Source organism: Podarcis cretensis (assembly GCF_951804945.1).
Source record: "Podarcis cretensis genome assembly, chromosome: 16".
In the NCBI taxonomy this organism is placed as follows: Eukaryota; Metazoa; Chordata; class Lepidosauria; order Squamata; family Lacertidae; genus Podarcis; species Podarcis cretensis.
The window spans coordinates 36,667,485-36,693,049 of NC_137186.1; the positions used below are offsets into that span (position 1 = coordinate 36,667,485).

The 25,565-nt window shown below is 43.5% G+C and overlaps 1 protein-coding gene across 2 annotated transcripts in view; it reads left to right on the forward strand.

Annotated features, from left to right (window-relative positions):
• STX2 (syntaxin 2) overlaps positions 1 to 20,482 on the forward strand; it is a 34,967-nt gene extending 14,485 nt beyond the window's left edge. Inside the window, exons 4-11 of one of the 2 annotated variants that reach the window (XM_079957128.1) lie at positions 3,029 to 3,103; positions 5,467 to 5,540; positions 7,674 to 7,782; positions 9,742 to 9,815; positions 10,013 to 10,150; positions 13,921 to 14,031; positions 17,387 to 17,514; positions 18,711 to 20,482. In XM_079957128.1, the coding sequence (XP_079813254.1) occupies positions 3,029 to 3,103; positions 5,467 to 5,540; positions 7,674 to 7,782; positions 9,742 to 9,815; positions 10,013 to 10,150; positions 13,921 to 14,031; positions 17,387 to 17,470 (665 nt within the window). In that variant the 3' untranslated portion in view covers positions 17,471 to 17,514; positions 18,711 to 20,482. The remainder of the gene's footprint in view (positions 1 to 3,028; positions 3,104 to 5,466; positions 5,541 to 7,673; positions 7,783 to 9,741; positions 9,816 to 10,012; positions 10,151 to 13,920; positions 14,032 to 17,386; positions 17,515 to 18,710) is intronic. The other variant, XM_079957129.1, reaches the window with a different exon arrangement.
• Positions 20,483 to 25,565: the final 5,083 nt, after the last annotated feature.

The following is a 25,565-nucleotide window of genomic DNA, read 5'->3' on the forward strand; positions in this document are numbered from 1 at the left end:
GGTGCCCCGCAAGACGAACGCCTTGGAAGACGAAAAACTTGCTAGACGAAGGAGTTTTTCGTTTTCTTAGCCGCTTCGCAAGATGCATCTTCGCCGCTGTCCCCGGACCTCTTTTGAAGCAAGGGGCAGCGGGGAGAAGATCGCTTCTCCCCGTTGCCAGCCCCGCAATCTCCGGGGACAGAGGGGAAGGCGCGCGCCTTCCCCTCTGTCCCCGGACCCCTTTTGAACCAAGGGGCGGCAACGGGGAGAAGCAGTTCTCCCCGCTGCCCCTTCCCTTACTTTAAAACAGGTCCGGGGACAGAGGGGAAGGCGCGCGGCGCTTCCCTTCTGTCCCCGGACGGTCTCCATAGGAACGCATTGATTGATTTTCAATGCATTCCTATGGGAAACCGTGCTTCGCAAGACGAAAAACTCACAAGAAGAAAAAACTTGCGGAACGAATTAATTTCGTCTTGCGAGGCACCACTGTAAAATCAATATAAATTTTAAAATAAATACTATTATTTCCAGTAAATAAAACACAAATGGTGAATGACCCAATGCCGAGTTATGTAACTGGATCAAAAAAAATCATTATTCATTACTTACACTGGCAATATCACAGTTTGATTTATTATTTACTAGGTTTTTTTAAATGTGGGTTGTAAAACTGGTTCTTGCGTTAGAATTTACAGTTTGTGGAGAATATTCTCCGGAGAGAATTTTCTAGCAGAGAATATTCTCGAGAATATTCGCATTCTCGAGAATATTCTTCGGAGAATATTCTCACCTCACATCATTAGTCCACACCATACCCTGTAAAAAAACACCACAAAAAACCCACAAAAAAAACCACCCACTTGCACCTTGCAAACAAGAGTAGCATATCAGGAGAAAGAGTGCCAGGCCAGCTTTTATGAAGAAGGCAGGTGCATCTTGTAACACTTGTAGGGACAGGACTGGAAAAGGAGGTTGTGATAATGAGTTTCTCTTTCCCCAGAGAGCAAGGCTGGCTAGCTTGCTTTGGCCTGAGGGCCGCATTCACCCTTGGCCAACCCTCGGAGACTCCATGCCAGCAGCAAGTGTCGCTGAAAGTGGGTGTGACCATCTCACTCTCTAACCAGCATGCTTTCATGCACATGGACAGAGACATGCACACACGCAGGCACACAGCCTCCCCTTGCCTCTGCTGATCACTGCCCTGTGTTGTGTATGATTTGTTTTTCATACTGCAACCATAAAAAATTGGTGCCATATTGAGGTCATGGTTAAAAAATTGCACGGGCCCAAACTGAGGCACTCCATCCATTGAGGCCTGCCTCAGCCTGATAGTGCTGGAATAGCATCCTTTACAGTGGTACCTCGGGTTACATACGCTTCAGGTTACAGACTCCGCTAACCCAGAAATAGTGCTTCAGGTTAAGAACTTTGCTTCAGGATGAGAACAGTAATCGTGCTCTGGTGGCGCGGCAGCAGCAGGAGGCCCCATTAGCTAAAGTGGTGCTTCAGGTTAAGAACAGTTTCAGGTTAAGAACAGACCTCCGGAACGAATTAAGTACTTAATCCGAGCTACCACTGTATTGCCCTGACAGAGCAATCTATACCTTTTCATCCCAAATGCTTGCTTGCCGCCACCTCAAATCTTTGGATCAGGCCCTCCCATCCAAACATAGAGTCCAGATAAAATGAAAACGCAAGGATTTAAGCTAGGGTAATTCCATCAGCACTTGTGGGTCTAAGGCTGGTAGTGTGTTTCCACTGAAAGCTTGCTTTCAAGTAAGCATGCCTAGAGGTAAGGTAGAATTTATTTATTTTTTAAAAAAGAAACTTAGTTATTTGGCTTAACTGTGCTGTGCCTATAGAGCACGAGTCTTTAAAAAATCCACTTGTTTCCCTAACAGTTGTGATCATGAGCTAATTTTAGCTCTCTATACATCTAAGAGCAGAATGAGCAAAATGCAGCATACACTATTCTCTAGAGAAATACGAAGCAGTGCTTGGTACAGTTGTTTGGCTGGCAGGGGGTGGGACGACAATGATCCGCTAATGGAGGCTCAGATATATAGAGCATTGTTTTATAAGAAATCATTTAAATTTTAAACGAATGTCTGTGGTTATGTAAAGTGTAAATTGATTGCAGCTATTTCTTGTCTGCTAGCTTGATTTGGAAGATGATATAAAACTGGAATTATTATTTTTTAATCACTAATAAAGTGCAGGTGTCAAAAGATAAGGCAGTCCTTGCCTGCAGGCTCAGTATCTAATAGACATGAATATTTAAAGACTGTAGACCAAATAAACCAATAGAAATAGACACAACACAAAAGGGAAAGTAAGTGGTAAGCATTGAATAAAGCAAACCATTTCAGATTTCACTTTTTCAGTTTAGATGTTTTGCTTATGCTGGTCTGTGACTGTAATAAAGTAAATTCACTTTTTCAAGTTGCATGATCTCAGTGGTATTGAAGCCAGGTCTCTCCCAGTCTTTAAGTAAACAAATCACTTCAGCAGTCCTTAGTCCCCTAGTTAGTGGCAGAGTCCAGTGTGTGCTTTTCCCCCGCTCTGCTGTTCCAGGGCAACTTGGAGCTGGAGCAAAGTTATTTCTGCAGTTCTTTCTGGCTCCTAGGAGAGGGAAGCAGGCTTCCTCCAGCTGCTCTTTCTCTGCCTGTGGCCCTTGCCATGACACATAGGAAGCAGGGACCTGCAACCACTTTGCATTGACTCAGTCCAGGATCATTTCAGCCATATAGGATGAGCCTGGAACAGGGCAGTGTTATTTCTGGTGCAAGGCTCTCGGCAGGGTCTGGGGATCCTTTAGCCAGAAACAGCACACCACGGTGTCTGGGTACTGTTTTCTTTCTTTTAATTAATTGTTTATTAAAGTTTTTTCATAACACAAGACAATAAGGGACTAGTCTAAATAAGAACAATGCAGAATTTGGGGGCTGTTTTCTGAGGGACGGGAGCACTTAATAAGCAAAGCTTATTCTTAAGCTGTCGTTTGTCATAAACAGCTCTAAAAGATGTTTCAAAATTCCTCCTTTTTAAGAAACAAAGGAAGAACTTGAAGAACTGAACAAAGAGATCAGGAAAACAGCAAATATCGTTCGTGCTAAGTTGAAAAGTAAGTGCTGTTATTGTAACATCTATAGCACACTAAAGGCCTAATTCCTAAAATACTGTGTCACATAGCTGAGTGCAAAGTAACACAAGTCAGGCCGTAGTTGTGTAATGGTGTCATTGGTAGGCTTTTACAGTGGTGCCTCGCAAGACGAAAAGAATCCGTTCCGCGATTCTCTTCGTATAGCGGTTTTTTCGTCTTGCGAAGCAAGCCCATTGACACCTTAGCGGATTAGCGCTATTAGCGGTTTAGCGGCTTTTAGCGGATCAGCTGTTAAGTGGCTTATCAGCGGAACAGCTGATAAGCGGCTTAGCGGCTTAGGAAAGGGGGGGAGAAGCGGAAAAAAACCGCGGGAACTCGCAAGATTTTTTCGTCTTGCGAAGCAACCCCATAGAGAAATTCGTTTAGCGAAGCGCCTCCAAAACGGAAAACCCTTTCATCTAGCGGGTTTTCCGTCTTGCGAGGCGTTCGTCTTGCGGGGCACCACTGTATAGCCTTACAGCAGGCGTGCACAACTTGCTGCTAGTCAAGCCAAATGCAGCCTACCAGGCAAAAATGGTAGCTCACGAATGGTCTGTTTCACACGTAGCACTAAGCTGTGGTTTGTTTAACAAACCAAGAGTTAGCTATAAGTTATACAGATTACCAAGCAAACCATGGTTTGTGTAGGCAAAGCTTTGTTCTGTTCTCCCCCCCCCCGGCTCCTCACTGCCTGAATGGGTGGCTCTGTGGGTTAAACCACAGAGCCTAGGACTTGCCAATCAGAAGCAAGGTCGGCGGTTCGAATCCCCGCAACGGGGTGAGCTCCCGTTGCTCCGTCCCTGCTCCTGCCAACCTAGCAGTTCGAAAGCACGTCAGAGTGCATGTAGATAAATAGGTACCGCTCTGGCGGGAAGGTAAACGGCGTTTCCGTGCACTGCTCTGGTTCGCCAGAAGCGGCTTAGTCATGCTGGCCACATGACCCGGAAGCTGTACACCGGCTCCCTCGTCCAATAAAGCGAGATGAGCGTCGCAACTCCAGAGTCGGTCACGACTGGACCTAATGGTCAGGGGTCCCTTTACCTTTACCTTTAGTACTGCCTTCCAGTGCCATCCTTCCTCTTTCCACTGGCCAACTGCTGCCGAGGAGGAAACACGTCACATAACGATAGTGGTTGCTGTTGCTGACAGCCTGGAACTGCAGAAACGAGACTGACCACAGGGTGGTGGGCAAAATTTGACTTCAAGGGCCACAGGCTGCTTGCAGGCCTGCTTCACAGCGAAAGCAAAGAAGTCTGTGTAAAGATCTACAGAGGCATGGTGAGCAGCATATGGGGCAGTTTGTATCTGGCAGGTAGAATTTTTTTTTTTTTTTAAAGTTCCAGCTTCCATTCTAGTAACAATGTGAGTTTCCCCTAAAGGTTCCCTTCTTCTGTCCCCCAATGCATCAGAAGGTAACTGCTATTCTTCAAACAAATTGCAGTCGTACCTTGGTTCTCTGACGGAATGTGTTCCGGAAGTCCGTTCGACTTCTGAAAATGTTTGAAAACCAAGGCACGGCTTCGGATAGGCTGCAGGAGCTTCTTGCACTCAATCAGAAGTTGTGGAAGCTGCGTCGGACGTTTGGCTTCCGAAAAACGTTCGCAAACTGGAACAATCACTTCCAGGTTTGCGGTGTTCGGGAGCCAAAACGTTTGAGTCACAAGGCGTTTGAGAACCAAGGTACAACTGTATATTAAAAAGTAGAAATGACCATCAGCTGTAGAGTCACCTTCCAGATTCTTGATAATATAATGATTATTATGAAAATTGCAACAGCAAGCATAGCAGCTGGCTCTTTCCAGCTAGCCACTTGTTTCCAAGCTGGCCCTCCAGCCTCTGTTGTTTCAAACTAACAAATGGTGCCTGCAACAGAAATTTGCAGCGCCGGGTCCTCCTGTTCAGAGTTCCAGCTAGTCAGCCAACTGTGTTGTCTTCTAGGATTTTGCATTTTTCTCCTCCTTGTCAATTTTCCTATGCCCAACAGACAGCATTCTGTACACACTGAGCACCCTCTGTCCTCATTGAATAGCTTTTCTTATGTCCACCGCAGCCCAGCCTTTTAAAGTTATTTATGAAAAAAGAATTGATACTTAAAATTTGATGCCCCCCTCCTGGCCTGCTGCTATCTCCCTCTTTCTTGTGCATTGATAGTGCTGTTTTGGCTAAATAAGGTTAGGCTCTTAGACGATCCATTTGCTATTTATAGGATTTAATTCTTGACTGAGTTTTGTTTCTGTAGAAAATGTAATTTTTTAATGCAATTTCCATTTTTATGGTAGGGAGTGAAGGGTAGTAACTGTGTGTGGCATCTTAAGTTCTACTAGTCGCTTTTGTCTGTTTTGCAGCCATAGAACAAAATTTAGCTCGACATGAGAATGTTAATCGAACTTCAGCTGATGTCAGAATACGAAAATCACAGGTATGGTATGGCTGGTAGGTGCCCTGAAGAGAATTTTAAAGAGAGAGATGTGTGTTAGGAAATGGTAGCTCTCTTCTGCTTGAGTTTATGGTTTATTTTCTCATTATTTTGTGTGTTCAAAATAATTCAGTTTGAAAGTTAAGTCCCCCGCAAGCACTAAAATAGGAAACAAAGGGGATGATTCACAGAACTAGATGCCTGGATGTGAGCTGTGCTGCATCTGGGTGAGCAGCAAAGCAGTCATTAGACAGCTCCCCACTGTCTTGAGGCTGCCAGCATGACCCCGCACAGCTGTTTCCCTTTAGAGCTGCAAGGTCTGCACCGGTTCAATGTCAGTTCTTTGCTATCCTCCCAAAGGGGGTTGGCCTGCTTTTGGAAAGAGTAGTGCATTCTGCATAATTGCAAGTAAGTAAATAAGGAAATTTTTATTTATACCCCACCCTCCCTGGCCAAAACCGGGCTCAGGGCAGCTAACATCAAATATCAAATACATTAAAACACAATGAAACAATTGATTAAAGTACAGCTTAAAAATTAGAATCTGGATAAAATTAAATGACTGCCCACAAATTACAGCCATAGGGGTCAGGAACCTCAAGTATTCCTCGGGGCCAGCTATCCATGTTGGTCCCACGTGAGCCGATAAAAGGGCCAAAGAGATAGCTTACAGGGTCCCATGGGGGGGGGTCAAACTGGGCCCAGACCGAAGGCCAGGCGGAACAGCTCCGTCTTCAAAATTGGCTTCAAAATTGCAAAGGCTAGGGGGGCCACTAGGTGGCGCATCGGAAGATGGCTGACAATAACATCTCTCCGACCCACACGAGGTAATTTGGAGGCTATGATGGGGGTAATTAGCCTCCTTAACCTCCCCAGGATTATGGGGGGGACGGCCCTTGCCTGCTGTGCCTTATACCACCCCCGAATTTGTGGGGGTGGGGGCACTAGGCACAAAGCCCTCCTGTGGGATTTTCGGCACTCCTCGACGCCGTCCCCGATTCGCGCCGCTGGTTGCAATGATCTTTAAAAGAAATAATTTGGACATGATTAATTGCACATACATGAAGGAAAAAGGGGAGTAAATACTGCTGACAGAAGAGATCTCTGATAACAAGACAACAATAAAATACGAGAAGAACGTCAAGATACGGTAATGACTGAGGGGGGAGGGGGGGAAAAACCTGTCTCTACCTTTTTATGTGATTTAACAAGAATCCCCCTCCCCTAATGAGTCAGAAATTAAGGACTTAAGCTGTGGATTTAAGGCTGTGTGGAGATAAACTTTCGATCCAAAGCAATGTTTCAAGATGAAGCTGGAAAGCTAAGAGTTTTGGAGTGACGCAGTCAGGAAAAAATGCCGTTCGCCATTTTGTGAGGCATTGTGGGAGCTCTTGGGTCTGGGAGGAGAAAGAGAGAAATAGAGTTGTTTACATATCGTGAATCAACTCCTCGGTGGGACTTAAGAGCGACAAATGCCAAAATTTACGATGGATAAAGTGATGTTATCTACGAAGGAGATATATGGAAACCATCTGGACTTAGTGAAGGAACGGGAAATCCACACAGGATTATTACACTTGCTATCGGCTTAAGGAGACTAACAGAAGAGATCGTAAAGGAAAAAGAGAAATTATACGAACAAGATATGATGTGGCAACACCAAGATAAGACTGGATAGAATTATGAACTTTGTTTGGACTGATTGGGACTGATTTGGACATTAACGCAGTAATAAGAAGATGATCTGAATTCCCCTCTGGATCTTGAAGTATGGGTTCCCCCAACAAAATTTAAAAATTTGGCTTTGTAATTCGGAATTTATATGATGTGATTTAATTTGATGTGATTGGCCAGTTAATAAAAATTATTTAAAAAAACAACAAAAAACAAAATTGCAAAGGCTACAGTAGCTATGCTCCAGACTGCTAGTTTCATCGTCACCCAGTCTCCCCAGGGAACCTTGGGAACTGTAGTTCTGTGAAAGGGCCAGTGGGATTGCAAATAACTCTCAGCATCCTCCTAAACTGCCCTTTGGGGATAGGGTGGGCTCATAGGTATGTGGAAGAGCAATATGCTTTACATATAAAAATAAGTCCTAAAAGTAACTTTGCAAATGTTATTTATATCTAATCCCAGCATACAGTGTTGGCCCGGAAGTTTGTGGAGGTCATGACAACATATAATACAACCCAGACATGCTTTCGGGAACGTACCAAGGATCAGATACGGCGGCAGCTAGAAATAAGTAAGGGATTCCCTTTATTGCTTAGTACTGCTGAAAGCTTTTCTGTGCTGTCAGGATTCTGCAGGCAGTTAAGAAAATAGCCATCTATAATAGCTGATCTCCTAAACAAAAGAAGTGGTTTTTAATTTTGTATATGTCATAAACTGCTTACATATTTTTTATGACTAGTGAGATACAAATAGATTTATAAATAAAATGCATTTATACAAAAGATGCTATACAAATGAGAACTTTGCAATAAAATTTGCAGAATGGGGCAGCAGGGTTCTTAACCGCACTGCTTCCTTGATCCATACATGATTGTGGTGATAGTCCTGAATAATCTGAATGCTTGTTGTTCTGTTAACTAGGCCTGATCCCACTCCTTCCCCAGTGCCAGGCAATCTGACATATAAGATGCTTGCAGTTAGGTAAACGTACTACCAGGGTGGCGAACTTGCACTCTCCATTAGTTGTTGGAATGCAACTTCTAGGATCATTTCACCATTGGCCATTCTGGCTGGGGTTTATCTGATTCAGGAGTCCAGAAGCATTTGGAGGACTGCATGATTCCCATCCCTGACTTTTTCCCATCCCTGCTTTCTGTAGCATGAGAACTGAACACGATTAGCAATTTAGATCCGTTTTTTTCCAGCTCTCAGGGTGGCTTACAATTAAAATCCACCCCAAAATACAATAATAGTTGTGGATAGGCTGGTGCTTGTGTGCGTCAGTCTCCTCTGTCCCTTGGCAATTGGCGACCAGTTTCTAGGTTCTTCCCTCTGGAGGCTGAGGCAGATGAAGTTGTACATGGCCCTTGGCAGGCAGTAATGCATTTGTTTCCATTTGTTTCTAGTTCTCCTTAGTTGCTCTTGAGAATGTAGGAGGGTCTGCTGACGAATCTCATTTATACCACAGATGGGGAGCCTGCAGCCCTGCAATGGCTGTTGGACTCCCAACTCCCATCATCCCCAGCTTGCCTGACCAATGGTCAGTGGTGGTCGTGGTGGATTTGCAGTTCAACAACATCTCAAAGGGCCACAGGTTTCCCAGCCCTTCTTAAAATATTACAGTGGTGCCTCGCAAGACGGAAATAATTCGTTCCGCGAGTCTCTTCGTCTAGCGGTTTTTTCGTCTTGCGAAGCACGGCCATTAGCGGATTAGCGCTATTAGCGGCTTAGCGGCTATTAGCGGCTTAGCGGCTTAGAAAAAGGGGGGGGAGGGGAAAAAACTCGCAAGACGTTTTCGTCTTGCGAAGCAAGCCCATAGGGAATTCGTCTTCCGAAGCGCCTTGAAAAACGGAAAACCCTTTCGTCTAGTGAGTTTTTCGTCTTGCGAGGCATTTGTCTTGCGGGGCACCACTGTACTGAATAATCAGGGGCAGAGGAAGGGGGTGTGGTGGGTGCGGTCTGCCCCTGGTGTCACCACTGAGGGGGGTGACAAAATGCGGGGCGGCTCTCACCACAGGGCCTGCGGCACGCCCGAGCCACACATCTCTCCTGGGAGAGACGCTGTGACTTGGGCAAGAACAGGCTCTGCGCTGCCCAAACGGTCCGCCTGCTGCCTCTCCCCCCCCCCCCCAGCTGTAGGGCAGCTAAGTGGGAGGAGGCAGGCAGACTCCAGAGGCCCTGAGGTGCGCCCCGCCCCTATAGGCGGCTCGCCCCACCCCTGGGCATGCCACCCCAGGCGCCCGAGCGGCTTCCTCCGCCGCTGTGAATAATATAAGTGCTCTGAGCACTTGAAGGAAGTAATATATTTTATATAAATATGCAGCAATAATAATTGTTAGAAGTGTAGCAGAAGCTGTCCACTTTAATACTAAGCATACGTCTGTTGCTCTTCTGATGAAGTAGCTTAAGAGGAGTCATCTCTCCACACTGTCAATTTCCTCTTGGTAAGAGGCAGACGTTTCCTTTCAGCTTCTGAGCAAGTAGCTATTTTGCAGCATGTAACAAATGGACGTCTATAATTTCTTACTAGCTGGAAAAAACACTTCTGATGAAGAGCTGGAAGAAATGCTGGAAAGTGGCAATCTTTCTATCTTCACTTCTGACGTATGTATTTCACGCCTACTTTGCTTCCCTTGTATGTATAATATTTCTGGAGTGCTTAAAATGAAAACAAGGCAGTGTGCTTGTAGAATTAAGAAGCTCTGCTCACAGGCTTACAACCTAAATGTCTGTCTCTCTCTGTGTGTAATATTTCTCCAATAAATGAAAAAATCCAATGCATATTTTCTTCTTCCCCAAAGATTATTTTAGACACCAAAATTACTAGAGAAGCTCTTGATGAAATCGAGTCACGTCACAAAGATATTATAAAACTGGAATCCAGTATACATGAGCTGCACGAAATGTTTATGGACATGGCAATGCTTGTTGAGGTTCAGGTATGTGACCAAACTATAACTTAATTTGTTGCAGTGCAGTATTTTATTAAAATGTTTGAGGTCTTCTAGTTGGAGCAACAGTCAATTAATTGCATTGGACACATGTGACCCCCCCCCCAAAAAAAAGCACTTAGGGTGTGTCCCATAGGGTGTGTGATAAAGCAGCCACAAAAATGGGAGATGTCATCACTAGCAGGCCAAACCCCCAAACTGTTTTGTGAGCTGCTTTCCCTTTCATTTGAGGAAAGTAAAAAAAAAAAAGGGGGGGGGTGGAAATAAAATAAATAAAAAAATATGTACAAGGGTTTTTTTTTCCAAAATGTAATGCATAATGCATTTCTCAACTGTGCTTTGGCTGTATGGCATATTTAAGGAGGTTTCATGCAGATTTTGTGGGTAGCAGCCAATCGGATACTCAGATCCACTTTAGTTCCTTGTTCAGTTCTTTTCCTTGAGATTATATAAACAGTTGCATTCAGGTAGCTTAGTTTTTTAATTATTACTAAGCGTAATAACTGCTTTCTTATGATTGACCTGGCTTATAGCAAAAAAATAATGACTCAAGTCTCCAAGTAATGTGATGTTTTAGGTGGGCTCTGTGGTTTTTCAAATTAATTAGACTCCTATTGGGGGCTTTTAGCAGTGCAGAAGTGAAACGTTGAATGAGCTTTTTAACACTTTGCTGTTTATTGCTGCTGATAATGTCTGCTGACGGACAGAACCGCACAGGTAACACTCCTGCAATATTCCCATTTTTCCCCATGTGCCATTTCCCGAGTTAGTTCATCAAACATGATATCATATTATATGTATATATACTGGCATTCTAACTGGAATTACTTTAAAGGAGGTTCATGCAGGGATATCTCATGCCTCCAACCTTGCCCTGAACCAGCAAGGACAGTCTCCAAGTGTTCGGAGAAAACTGAAAATCTAAAGGTGCTCTCCCTTACGAATTAGCTCTCTTCTTCAGACCTTGTTCACTATAGTTTCAGCAGGAGAGTTTCCCAGCAGACTGCTGCATAGTTCTGGTCTATCTATTCTCGCCCCCCCCCCCATCTTAACAGCACCTGCATTCTGTTACCTGGTGCATAGAGAGAAGCCTAAAAAGTAGACATGGAACAGGAAAACCACACTACCGCCAGCACCTTCCATTGACGTGAAGGGCAGCATGGCCTCTTTCTGCCTGTTACGCTGGCAGGCCGGAGACTCAGTGGCGTAGCGTGGGGGGTGCAGGGGGGGCCGGCCTCACCGGGCGCAACATCTGGGGGTTAGGGTTAGGGGGCGCAAATCCACGGGTTAGGGGGCGCAAATTACTTGCCTTGCCCCGGGTGCTCACAAACCCACGCTACGCCACTGCGGAGACTTCATTAATCTTAATTAATTTCTTAATTTTTTTATTTATACCCTTCCCTCCCCGGCCAGGGCTGGGCTCAGGGCGGCTAACACCAAATATAAATTACAATAAAACGTAACAGAAAACAACAACAACAAACAAACAAACAGTTAATTAAATACGGCTTGATTTATGGGGCTCATTTTTGTAGTAGCCCATAAATCAAGACCATAAAGGGAGGAAACATCAGATATTCACCTGAACCAGCTGTCCATGCTGGTCCTACATGGGCCAGCAAAAACGCCAAGGCAAAATTTATATACCAAATCCCATATAAGGGGTCAGAGTGAGTCTAAGCCGAAGGCCAGGCAGAATAGCTCCGTCTTGCAGGTCCTGTGGAAAGATGTCAAATCCCGCAGGGCCCTGGTCTCTTGTGACAGAGCGTTCCACCAAGTTGAGGTCAGTGCTGAAAAGGCCCTGGCCCTAGTTGAAACTGATTTAACCTCCTTGAGGCTCGGGACCTCCAAAGTGCGGGGGATACCAGGAGAGGCGGTCCCGTAGGTACGAGGGTCCTAGGCAGATTTGTGCAGGACATTATCTAAGCAGAGGTGCTGTGTAGTGTGTGTCTCTGGGATGCACGTGGGGAGCATGTGAAAACATGTCTTCATAATAATTGGGGCATGCTTACCTTTTTTCTTCCTCACAGAAGCATAGTGACTCTTATGTGCAAACACTGTACAGCCCAGATCTGCGGCAGTGACCGAGTGTCAAATCTTTTTTTTTTTTTAAAGTTTTTATTAAGAGTTTTGTTAATACAATAGAGAAAAGACAGAATAAACAGATAATAGACAGAAAAAACAAACAAACATAAAATTTAACATCTTGTAGTACCCATCTTTTCTTCATCCTTTGGACTTCCTCACATCTCCCGCTCTTGCGTTCCACATTTATAAAATTTTAGCCAGCAACTTGTCACCATGTTTCAGTTCTTATTATACACATTTCCAATGTTTCGTCCCTAACTTTGAGTATTTTTATCTAGATCTTAAAACCTAATTTTAACACAATATTTATTCAAAATTTATTTTTCTCATGAAGTTCACTCATTCTCATAGTCTTATCAACTAACTTTATGGGCCCTGTTATTTTCAAATCTCTCATCCTTCTTAACACTCATATAATTTACAATGTTTTTGCAGATAGTCCTTAAATTTCTTCCAATCCTCTTCCACGTCTTGCTCTCCCAGGTCTCGGATTCTGCCAGTCATTTCTGCAAGTTCCATATAGTCCATCAGTTGCATCTGCCATTCTTCCAGCGTGGGCAAATCTTGAGTTTTCCAATACTTAGCGACGAGTATCCTTGCTGCTGTTGTTGCATACATAAATAATGTTCGATCATTCTTTAACACCCTCTGGTCAACAATGCCCAAAAGGAAGGCCTCTGGTTTCTTGGGAAAGGTATACCTAAATACCTTTTTCAGCTCATTATATATCATTTCCCAGAAGGCTGACCGAGTGTCAAATCTTGTTGACCCGTGAACAAGATCTGATCTAGTGCTGGGTGCTAAACATCTGGTGCCAGTAGGAAGTGTAATCTGGCTCACCTGAGGAATATCAGGTGTGAATGCAAGAAAAGGGAGGACATTCATCCCATTGTGCCTTACAGTACTGAGCTTGGCCCAGCGTGCTTGTGTTTGGCTGGTTCACTGTAAGAGAGACTGTTGCACAGAAAAGGCAGGTTGCAGATCAGGGCCGCTCTTGCATCCTTGGAGGGAAGGTAGTCAAGGACAGGTGAGGCGGAAAAACTTGAGCCTCATTTTGCAGTGCTGGGGTGGCATTGCAAAGAGTTGCTGTATAGCAAGGTAGAGGGCTTTAATTGCACAGCTTCTCTGGGAGCCCCTTCCTCAGGGGACATATTGCCTTGGAGAGCAGTCTGGTGTCCCTGAAAGAGGGAGAAATAAATTTGTAGGAAATGAACTGGTTCCTTACTCTTTAGGGAGTTGCTGGTTTGAAGCTTATTAACTGTGACACATGACAATTTTTTAAAAAAGTTATGATTGCAGCACAGGAAGCTGTGTGGGTAAGGGGTGTGTTCGGGTGGATGGAGAGTGTAAGATATAAAATTCCCACGTTAGAATGCCAGTCCTAAGGAAGCATATCTCATTTTTGTAGTTATGCTTTCAATTATCAGTATTTTTTTCCTTGCCTGCTTTTACTGATGTGATTTCCATACGTCTTAAGTTAAGCATCAAATGTACTACTAAGAAGAACCTGCCCTTTTTCTTTAAAATGCAAATTTCATCACATAATCCATGTTGTACAATCATTTAAGTATGTTTCTTCTCATTCTAAGCCATTAAAAAAATTCTGGAAATTTCCAACAGAGGTGAAATAAAGCTCTGTTTCTGCTGTATGTTCTTGTTTTCGCTTTAAGGGTGACATGGTCAACAGCATAGAGAAAAATGTGATGAATGCAGTCGATTATGTAGAACATGCAAAAGAAGAGACGAAAAAGGCAGTTAAATACCAAAGCAAGGCTCGCAGGGTAAGTTTTCCTGTTGGTGAGCAAGTCTTGCTTTTATTGCATGCGTAGTTAGCTAGCTAGATGTCTTTTTTATTTTGGCATGACATGCAAAATCAAGATTGCTACAAAGCCACCTTTTCTGGAGCAATCCCAAATAAATGATCAAGTTTAAGTTGGGGAAAGCACTTTTTCGTGTGTGTCACTATTATTATTATTAGTAGTAGTAGTAGTAATAGTAGTAGCATTGCTTCCTCACTGATGGAAGGAGTTGGAGCGAGGGGCTGTTTCTCTCTTTTCTTCTCCAAACATTTGTGTTTATTTGTTCTATAAACTTAAGATTTCGTCCTATAAACTTAAGGATTAGAGTCCTACTCAGAGTGGAGCCATTGAAATTGATGAACATGACTAACTTGGATCTATTGATTTAAATGAGTAAAAGTTAGTTGGATAGAGCCCCTAATAAAGTTACAGTGTCAGAAATTGGCTTTGTACACCACAGTCCTGTGCATGGTTACTCAGAAGTAAATCCTGCTGTTTTCCGGTGAGGCCTTCTCAACAGTAGTTAAGCGGATTGCAGCTTATATTTTGCATTAATCAGACTGATGTTACTGAAGAATACACATGCTTGCATGGCTGCAAGGTTTCCTGTTATATTACCGCTAAAATTCTTACGAATGCCTAATAATGTTGGCATCTTATTTATATTAATCTGTGTTGTAAACCGCTCTTTGATATTCCGGTGGTATACAAACTTAATAAGTAAAATAAAAATAATAAAAATATAGTGCTTCAAAGTGTTTAAAAGGCCTTGCATACATGCATGCATGTGCATGCACACACTGAAATGTTGGGAGTGTGGCACAGCTACACACCCATCTTCTCTTAAACATACTCGCACATGCTAAATATTTGACATGCTACACGGCTGGGGACTAATGCTATATACACGGTCGCTTGCTTGCTTGCTTGATTAATGCACAGTCGCATAACAACGTTCACATGTGAACAGGCCATTGCTGATCAGATACCACAGATGCTACAAACACGATGCATTTCAGAAAGAGTCAGCTACTAGTCAACAAGAGATGCAAAATCCACATTATGTCTGTGCATGTGTGAATGGGCCTTTAGGGAATTTGCTGGGCTACTGAAGTTTATTTGTCATGATTGCAGTGGACTTGCCAGAGTGTTTGGGTTGTTTTTTTAAAAAAAAAAGATGCAGTGGAAACGTTGCTAATTTAATTGCATGTATTGTTACATGTTTTTTTCCAGCTTCCTTTTTCCACAAAGCCCTTCATTAGGACTAGCCAGCACTTTCCCTCATTGATGGGAACTGAAATTCCACAGGGTGGCATATGTGGGTCAGAAAGTTAAGCTGACCTAATACAGTCAGAATGGGTTTATTTTAAGCACACTTTTTCATTCTTACTTTTTGACCCCAAAATGGCTTTATTGTTTTTGGGGCTAACTGTACAGCCCCACATATGAACTGGTGGGATGTTAGTAAGCTATTTTTAACTTATTTTTAACGGATTTTGGCTATTCTTGTTTTGTCCTGTGGCTCTCTAGTGTGGGCAGAAAATCAGTTGTAACCCCCTCACCCTGGTAAGGACAGCTGGTACTACTGGCATGATGATGATGATTTATTTATACCCCACCCATCTGGCTGGGTTTCCCCAGCCACTCTGGGCGGCTTCCAACAAAAGATTAAAAATACATTAAAACATCAGTTCAGTCATTAAAAACTTCCCTAAACAGGGCTGCCTTCAGATGTCTTCTAAATGTCAGATAGTTGTTTATTTCTTTGACATCTGATGGGAGGGTGTTCCACAGGGCGGGTGCCACTACCGAGAAGGCCCTCTGCTTGGTTCCCTGTAGCTTCGCTTCTTGCAGTTAGGGAGCCGCCAGAAGGCCCTCGGCGCTGGACCTCAGTGTCCAGGCTGAACGATGGGGGTAGAGACCCTCCTTCATGATGTCACTGAGTATATTCCAAAGAAAAGAGAAAATGATTCATCGGGGTGAAATGGTGTGGGGATATGCCATGAAAACCTTCCCCATCTCCCTCTCGCAGCATTGCATTTATTTTCTATTAAAATTGCAAGGGGCTTCAAAGTTCATAAGTGATTTATGGTCTGGGGAAAACTCTGTACTTCTGTATCCCACCTTGAGGTGCTTAGTGTGGAATACATGGAGCCATTTTGTTTTGCTGTCAAAATTTGTGAGAGGTTAATCTGAAATGGTGATGTGCCCAAGACCACCTGTGAATTTCAGGGCTGTGAACTCGACTCTCCTTAGTCCTAGTCAAGTATCCTGTCCTCTGTGTCAAGTGTGGGGAGAAGTGTCTCCTTCAGTTATTGAATTACAAGGGGGCATGAGAGAAGGAGGTCAGCTGTCTGAATTTTTGATGTCCCCCAGCTACTGTTTTTAGAAGATGGGTGGTGGTGGTATAGTTTGTCCCTATCTCTCCCACACACACCCTTGGCCTCCCTTGTTTCTGCACTGGATTGCTGTTCAATGGTTGGTTATTTACAATAGATTGGCAAGGCTTCCTGACACCCCATTGTTAGCAGTAGCAACCATAAAACTTTTTTACTTTCTCAATTAGACTTGGCATTTCTGATCTGTAGTAAATCAAATGTAAATTTGTGGTTGGAAACACAGTTCATAAGAACATAGGAAGCTGCCTTGTGCCAAATCAGACCATCAGGCAGCGGTTCTCCAAGGTTTTAGAGAAGGGTCACTCAGCCCTGCCTGAAGATACCAGAGTTGAACGTTAGACCCTCTGCGTGCAAAGCAGTTGCTCTGCAATTGAATTTACAGCCCTTTCCAATATATAGCTTTCAAGGTTCTGTGACTCTCCCTCCTGTGGCCAGGATTTTGCATCTGGCTCTACCATGGCCACTATATTGCACCTGACTACTGCAAGGGTGGAAAACCCTTTTGGTTCTTCAGGCCGGATCCCAGCCTTGTGGGCCAAATGTGGCAGGTGGGCCAGGCTTGTTTTCCCTTGCCCAGTGCACAATCAGAAGAGCGCTTTGGGACTCCTGATTGTGTATTGGCAATCACGTCTGTACCTGTCACACCTGATGTTGAGTGTGGGGCTTGCAGGCGTGGTTTGGTGAAAAGCTGTCTCATGGGCTAAATTTAAACCCACGTTGGGCCATATTTGACCCATAAGTTGGAGGTTTCTCCCCCTGCTGTAGGGCACGGCCTTGGAGGTTCCATTAAAAAAAAAACAAAGCAGATCCAGAAAGCCTGCATTACACCATACTGACTTTTTCAGGCTGGGTGGTAGAACGGTACTTGACATTTCTGAAACAAAGCTTTTAACACCATTTTGCAAAATTGAAACAATTGCCTTACTTTCCTTTGGCAGAAAAAGTGGATAATTCTCATTATAGTGCTGGTCGTGCTTGCTGTACTTGCTTTAATAATTGGCTTGTCGGTCGGGATTAAGTGATGCTTCGATAACCTCAGCATGCAGCCTCGCTCTGCTGTTGTGCAGTAAGTACTAATCAACTAACTTGCCGTGCATGCTAACCTTTGTTCATCGGTGATAAGTGCGGTGATTTAACACACCCGCCAAGCTGGTGGGTTACACTCAACAGCTACGTCAACCCTTAAATGTGTTTGAAAGCAGAAGTCATGTGCATAGTGAGAACTGAGACACCTAGTGGCTAGCTGCTGAATATATTTCCATCCAACGCTTCCAACAGAATTTGGATGGAGTGATACCCGCTGGGACTAGATCTGTTTTGTGTTGGTGTAGAAACACACAAGCTTGGGGGCTTACACAGATTTCATCAACATATAGAGAAAGTGATGAACTGGAGAGAGAATTTGGATCTCTGCTGCAAATTGCCAGCTGGGCCTCTCTTGGTCTGCATGTATTGTATATTTGATAATGTGGATGAAGCTGCTATTTTCCTTTTGTAAGGTTCCTTGCTAGGCAGTAGTTGAGAATTATGTGGCATGTCCTGTCTCAAAACCCATTTCCTCCGCAGGAAGCTGCCTTACACCAGATCAGGCTGCTCAGTACTATGTACTTTAACACTTCCAGGCTCTCGGGTCTTTTCAGGCAGCTGATAACTGAAACTTGTAACTTGAAAAGTCAGAGATTGAACCTAGGATCTTGTGAGTGCAAAACATAATCTATGCCCATTCCCCATGAAGGCTTCCATACAGCCTTTAACATTTTAGCCCTTGGTTCCAACAACAACAAAGCAAAGGCTGAGTTGTATATACTGCTGCATATTTGATCCATGTGAATATGTGCTTTGTCCCTTTTTCTTCTGTTGCCCCACCTCAGCCCCACATCCCAGTTACTTCTGTTGCTCTATTAAGTACCTGAGACTCTGGTGTTACCACACAAAAGAAGAAACCACAAAAAATGATGCACTGTTCCATTCTGTTAAACATGGTTCTGTGTAACTCCAAATGTTTGTTGCTCCTACACCAACATCACAGTGCTCTAGTTTCTGGTTATTTTATTACATATTTATTACATATTTGAATTCAGAAAGTCCCTTGACTTTAGTTTTTACTATATGTGATTACCACTGAAATTGCTTGCTGTCAGGTAATTATGCTTAAGTTTGGGGGTGCATCTTTGCATTTATTAAATAAATTATTGTTATTAAATAACAATAATAATAATAATCTGGGGGGGTAAACTAATCACAGTTTTCCTCTCTTTGCAGAAATTGGTGTTCATAATAATTTGTGTAGCCGTAATCCTTCTAATCCTTGGAATTGTCCTAGCAGCAACTTTCTCATAACGAACAGCACATTCCAAGAGTTTGGGATCTTCTGAATCACACATGCAGGGAAACCAACGTGGCCTAGTTCTTGTAAAGATGCCTTTTCTTGCCATAATGAAAGTTTCTTTTGCAGGATTGGCCATTTACTAGCTATTTAAGTAGTCAATAGCACTTAACGTTTTACTCTTGCAAATCGGAACCAAATTGTAACCACGGTTGTTTTTTCTTCTTCCAAACAAGAAAAAGCTGGAAAGCCTATCATATGGACATGTAACCTTAAAAGCTGCTAAATCTTTTCTGCACTAACTAATTTAAAGATGAATTCCAACTTTAGGTACATCAGTGTTACCAGTATAGAATTAGGGAATTAGTTTGTGTGTTTTTTGTTTTGTTCTTTTGCCAGAAGCATTCAGCTTTTGAAGTTTGGCTTCGTTTTTTCCACTATTAATTCATCTTCTTAGCATAACAATCTTGTTTAAAATTAAAGCAGCCACGTTCTCTAAATAACTGTTTGACTTCAATCCTAAACACATTTACTTTGGAGGTGGGTCACACTGAAGCAACTGGATTTACTCTGAAGTAAATGTGATTGAGATTGAGATGCGAAGTGGCTTTCTCTTGTCTCCAGTTTTAATGTTGAAAAACGGTCTTAAACTATACGTCTTAAGATTTGTGTGTGATATTTTTAAAAAAGCAAGTAATTTTTTATATTCATTTTTATTAGCGTCAAGGCAAACAAGTAGAAGTTGAAGTGCCTCTTTAACAGTGACCTCATCAACTCTTTGTTTTTAAAACTTAAACTCTATTATGAATAACTTTTAATCTGTGCTATAAAACTCTTTCTTTTTAAAGAAGATCCACTCCACTGTGAAGTTTGCTAAGTGCTCTCTCTCTCTGTATGTTCTTTCAGAGTTTTGTTATAAAATGCTCAAAGGACGCAAGATTTCTTGAAATGAATGAGAGGTGCAGTCCATGCAAGGGAGCCTTCCATTCACTTCAATGGAGGGAAGGGAAGCTTTGCATGCTTCTTCAGCCACCTCCGCTGAAGTGAATGGGGAAGCCTTCATGGGTGGCACTGCTCCAAACACGCACCAGGGCCCATTGGGAAAAGGATCTTTGGGTCAACGTTCTCTTCTCTTGTGCAAGTCCTGTTAATTTTAGCAAGACCTGCACCTGAAGCTGATTTAGTGAGCCATGTTCAAGTAAGAAAATGGGCTGCAATAAAAAAAAAAAAAGTGATGATGGAGCAAAGATACAAGTGTCTTGAAGCTTGACTTAATTTTGAAATACTTCCAATCTGCGGTATGTGCAAAGGAACTCGAATGCGCACAGATCAGATTTGTGTTAACGATACTGGGTGTAATGCAGTGAGCCACTTCTTTGCCAAGGAGCAAAAATCAAGGTCTTGCTTCTGTACCATTTCTGTTTGGTCCTTGAAGAGTGGGTGGCTGATCAAGAGAAACTGGCATGTTTATACTTTAAAAATAATAATAATAATAATCTTAAATAAAACACTGATTTTGTTGGGGAATTGGCTTCTCAGTTTCCAAAACATGAATGAAGTGTTTGTGACGGCAAAAGCTTCGATCCAAAGACAGTTGGTTGCACTGGAATCCTACTGAAATGAATGGGACCTAACACACATAACTTCCTCTGGATTTGGGGCCAAAGTGTCCATCTGTTAGCAACTTTTAAGCATTTCTGAAGTAACCCAAACGTTTGAATTTTGTTGGTTATTTTTTGTATCGTGTTTATTACTGTGTAAAATATTTGTAAGTGTATTTTGATTTGCTACTGTTTAAATATAGTAATGTCGATATTTATGCTGAAAGTAAAATAAACTATAACGGGTGCCTTTTTAAAAAACCAAACCAAACCAAACCAGAATGTGGCCTTGAATTCTTATTTCTCTGTGTTGTGTGTATAATACATATGTATATATGTAAACATAAACTGCAGGTATATTTTGCCTTGTAATGAACTTTTTTTTAATGTAACCTCTCATTTATTTTACTTTATGTATTTGAAAGACATACTGTTAAACAATTGCGACGCATGCAGTGACCTAAAATGATGTCTGTAATAGTGGCTAGTACTGCACCTTAAATTCTTCACGGACTTCCCTCCTTAGTAAAATGTAATTAAATGAAATATTACTACCATGGGCAGTAAATTACCTCAGTCGTTTGCTTTGTTGCCCTTGTTCTGTATTCCTAAACATCAAAATTCAGAGTGTAAGCTCCTTGAGGGCAAGGAACAATCATTTTTGCTTCTGTTTCCTTAATAAAGCATCACATAAGCAGATGGCACTGCATAGATTGTGGTGGCTAACCTGTGGGCCCTCTTGATGTTGCTGGACTACATCTCCCATAATTCCTGGTTGTGCTGGTTGGGGCTCATGGGAGTTGAAGTCCAATGACATACAGATTAGCAACCCAGAATCTCAGGTCATTTGCTAGAGCTGAGAAGCTGAGAGATGCAGATGGCCCAAGCTGTGGCATTGCAAACCTGGGAAAAAGAGAAAGCTTGCAAGAGACGATTATATACTGCTTACAAGTCAGAGGAGCTCATATTGGGGAGAGTCCTTATATTTTATTTGCAGAATTTTTAGGCAGCCCCAATAACAACGTTCTCTGGGCTGCTTGCAGTTTTCTCTTCAGTGTCCAAAGAGGAATCTGAGTTCTTAAGCAGTCCCTGGGTAGGTAAGCTTAACAACATGTCATTTTCAAAAAACTTGCTCAGGGGAGTGGAGCCGGCAGCTGGCTTTTAAGGGATTGCCCCAGCTCCACTCACCTGAGCAGGTGTTTTGAAAATCGGCCTGGTGGGAATAAGGGATGTTTGAGAATTCCAACAAAAATGAAAATGGAAGTAGAAATTGAAGCAATTTGCATATTCATCTGTAGTTGGGAACAGAAATCAGTTGAGTGAACCCAACTAGTATTTGTGAACATGGTTGCCCTTAAGTCCACAAATGAAACCTAATGATTTTGGTTTACAGCATGTTGGTGTTTCCTTTACATTGAGATGAACGTAAATTGCATAGAATCATACGCAATTTAATTACAATAAATGGCAAACAGTGAAAAGGGTAATGCAACATTTGATGGAAATGAAACTGCAGCAAAAAGGGAACAGTGTGGATTGTGATGGCGGCAGGTCGGCCCGGAAATTGCTGCTCTGAGCAGACTAAGCCCAAATGAAGACCATTTCTAAATGAATTCTCTGGCAGCTTTGGCCAAGATTTGAGAGCAATTCCAAAAACAGTTCTTTGGTGGTGTCCCAAGTGTCTTGAAGCTTGAAGTGTTTTTTGTTGCTTTTAGCCGCAACAATACCCCCCCCCCATAGAACAATACCACGTGGACAGACATATCTCTTACAATCATTATAATTTATTCAGTTTGCATCCTGCCCTTCCTCTGACAGTCTATTCTTTAGAAAATAATGTCCCTATTTTTATGAGGAATGTTGGTGGGTATGCATCAGTGATCTCGGTTTTGCCAGGAACAGTGCCTTTCAGCCACATCTAACCACCTTTTAGCACCTTTGGCAAACAACAGTCAACAGGAACTGTTCTTTCAGGGGAAGCCACAGATGTTTAAAGTGGTATGAAATTGTTTTAAATGGATATGTTGTGGATGGAGCACAAATCAAATCCAATATACTGTCCAGCTGAGGTAGTCCAAATTCCACTGCCAGAAAATGTGGATTGTGTGACCTGTATAAATTTGAAGGACCTTATGTTTGTGAATGTAAACCAAATGCTAAAGTTCTGAAGGCAAATGTTCTTGAGGAAGGTCCTATTTGCGGTTTCTCTGATAGGAAATTATGCTCCGCAGCCTAAAACACAGGACAGAGGAATAAAAGGAACTTTGGTGCCAGAGGACCAAGCCCATAAAAGTGAAGTCGGAACTGCGGAGAAAACGAGAAGCTCTGTGAGCCTTAAGAAGAAAAGCAAGGTGTTGTGGACAGTACAGACTGTCTTGTGTTCCACGGGAAATTCAGGATTCTTCCCACTGGAAGTAACACATGACAATGAACCAGGGACTTGCCTGATATCAAGTTGGTTCTGTTGCAGTGCCAGAAAGCTTTCCTAACCTCACCGCAACCCCTCAAAAAGGAGTTTTGGGGTTGCCTCCAATGTGAGTCCTACTCAGAGTAGACCTATTTAAATTAATGGACATTACTTGACTTGGGTTCATTAATGCTCTTGGTAAGACTAGCATTGGATGCAACCCTTACTTCTGGCTGCAGTGAAATGGAAGGTTTCTTTCCTACCTCCAAACCCAGTGCTCCAATTGGAAATTAAGCACCACGAAACAACAAGGAAGGGAGGCATGTGGGTGGGAGGGAAGGAGAGGCTTGTGATGCTCGCCATTCATTTGGTGGCAAGTGGAGGAGGATAAGCATGCTCTCCCTGACATTACCAGGGAGCACGGCAAGGGCCAGTTTTGCCCAGGACTGGGCTCAGAAACAGGAATGGGGAAGTAATTCAGTGCAGGTTGCATTTAAAGGGACGTCTACCTGATTTGCACTTCCCAAAACAGTATCTGAACCAAAACACAGCTATCCTTTAATATTCACACTTCTCTGAATTTTGTGATGCAGTTTTCCTGCCAGTGCCACAGGCCCGGCTGAAGAGGAGAGCATTCCACAAAAAGCCACTGCAGAATAGGCCTGTTCCTGTGTTGCCACCCTCGAGACCTCTCCCGGAGGAGGCACATGAAGAAGGGCCTCAGATGATGGTTGCAGGGTCTGGGTAGGTTCACATGGGCTGTCAGGTGTGCGTGCAGGAGCCAGGCCCTGTGACCAATAGGACTCTGCAGGACTGGAGCCTTCCTAAGTTTGTTCTGAAGAAGCAAGGTGCGGCCACACAGGTGAGGCTGATTGATAACTCACAGCACCTGTTGGCAAGTGCCGGGAAGGGATATAAGGTCAGCATTTCCCTTTGGCTCTTTGCCACAGCAACACGTTCCCTGCCTTCCTGTGTTTGACTTTGTGACCCCTTGCTTCTTGATCTTCGGACCCCTGACTTGTGACTCCTTGCTTCTTGATCCCTGGACCCTTGACTTTGTGACTCCTTGCTTCCTGACCCTCGGACCCTTGGCTTCTTGACTCCCGGCTCTCTGACCTTTGGACTCTTGGCTTTCTGACTCCTGGCTTGTGGACTCCCGTTCCTGCTCCCACCCTGCCATCTTGCCCCTGGTCCTGATGTCCCCTGCCGGGACTTCGATCGCCCGTGAACCCGACCGTGACATGGACAGAGGTGGTCCTTGAGATATTGTGGTCCTCAGCTGTTTAAGGCTTTATAGGTCAAAACCAGCACTTTGAACTGGGTCCAGCAGTCAGTGCAGCTGGGCCAGGATTGGTGTTATAGGCTCAAACCGTCTTGCCCCAACCTGGCCGCTGAATTCTGCACCAGCCGAAGTTTCCAAAACATCTTCAGAGGCAGCCCTGCGTACAACACGTTGCAGTACCTGGCTGCCTCCTCCTCTGAGCTCAAGGCCATGACAGACATATGCATTCCAGTCCACATCCATTTAAAGATACACAGACAAACCAGATACCAGCATATCGTCCCTTTTCCATCTCCTTGGTAACCACACATCTAGATAATGCACTTTACTAAGCATCCTTGTAAAGTTAAGGGAGGGAAGCATAAGCTGTGTTCTGGGACTACAACTCTCATAAACCCTGACCATTGCCCATGCTGGCTGGGGTAGTGGGGGTTTGTGGTCCAGCAACACGCCCCATCCCTGACTCTAAACAATGGTGGATTTCTAATTTGCTGATTTCACCTCGGTAACAAGATCCACCAATTTGGAACTCCAGAATCTGGAGAGAAATTTGGAGAATTTCAGGAGTATTTCTCTACCTGCTGACTAGGTGAAGGTCAAAGTGCAAGCCTTCCTCAGCTTCCTGCTACCGTGCTGACAGTTGTTTCTTGGAGCTATACAGTGTGAAGCTCTGGCTTGAAAGTTCAGATTTGAATCTAGCTCATGAACCAGGTAATTCAGGAACCACCGTTGAGATGTTCTTCAAGTGGAAGGTTTTCTTCCCCCTCTTTTAAGGTACCCATTATGAGTGCAGGAATACACAAACACACATATAATCAATGAGTAAATCCAAGCATATGGCAACTTGTTCTCTCTTTTGCTCTGCCATTCACTTGACGTGTTAATGCTTAATAGGGACCTCTCCTGTTAAATATTCATTGGCCAAACTATCACAGTTTGATTCAATTTTCCCGACACTGTTCATTCACAGCAAAATGAACTGTTTCGAGAGAATGAAAATTGCATTTGCTGAAGGCGTCGCAGTTGAATTACTTATTTTGAGGTCAGCACCACAGCCTGTTCATAAGGGCCAGTTAATATTCCAGTGCCCAAGTGGTGTAGTCATGGACATTTCAAAGGGAAACCTGTTTTGTAGTTTCAAAAATCCAGGCTTTTAGTAGAGAGCACCAGGTACAGTGGTGCCTCGCAAGACGAAATTAATCCGTTCCGTGAGGCTCTTCGTATAGCGGTTTTTTCGTCTTGCGAAGCAAGCCCATTGACAGCTTAGCGGATTAGCGCTATTAGCGGTTTAGCGGCTTTTAGCGGATCAGCTGATAAGCGGCTTAGGGCTTAGGAAAAGGGGGGGGGGAGGGAAAAAACCCCGCAGGAACTGGCAAGACATTTTCGTCTTGCGAAGCAAGCCCATAGGGAAATTCGTTTTGCGAAGCGCCTCCAAAACAGAAAACCCTTTCGTCTAGCGGGTTTTCCGTCTTGCGAGGCGTTCGTCTTGCGGGGCACCACT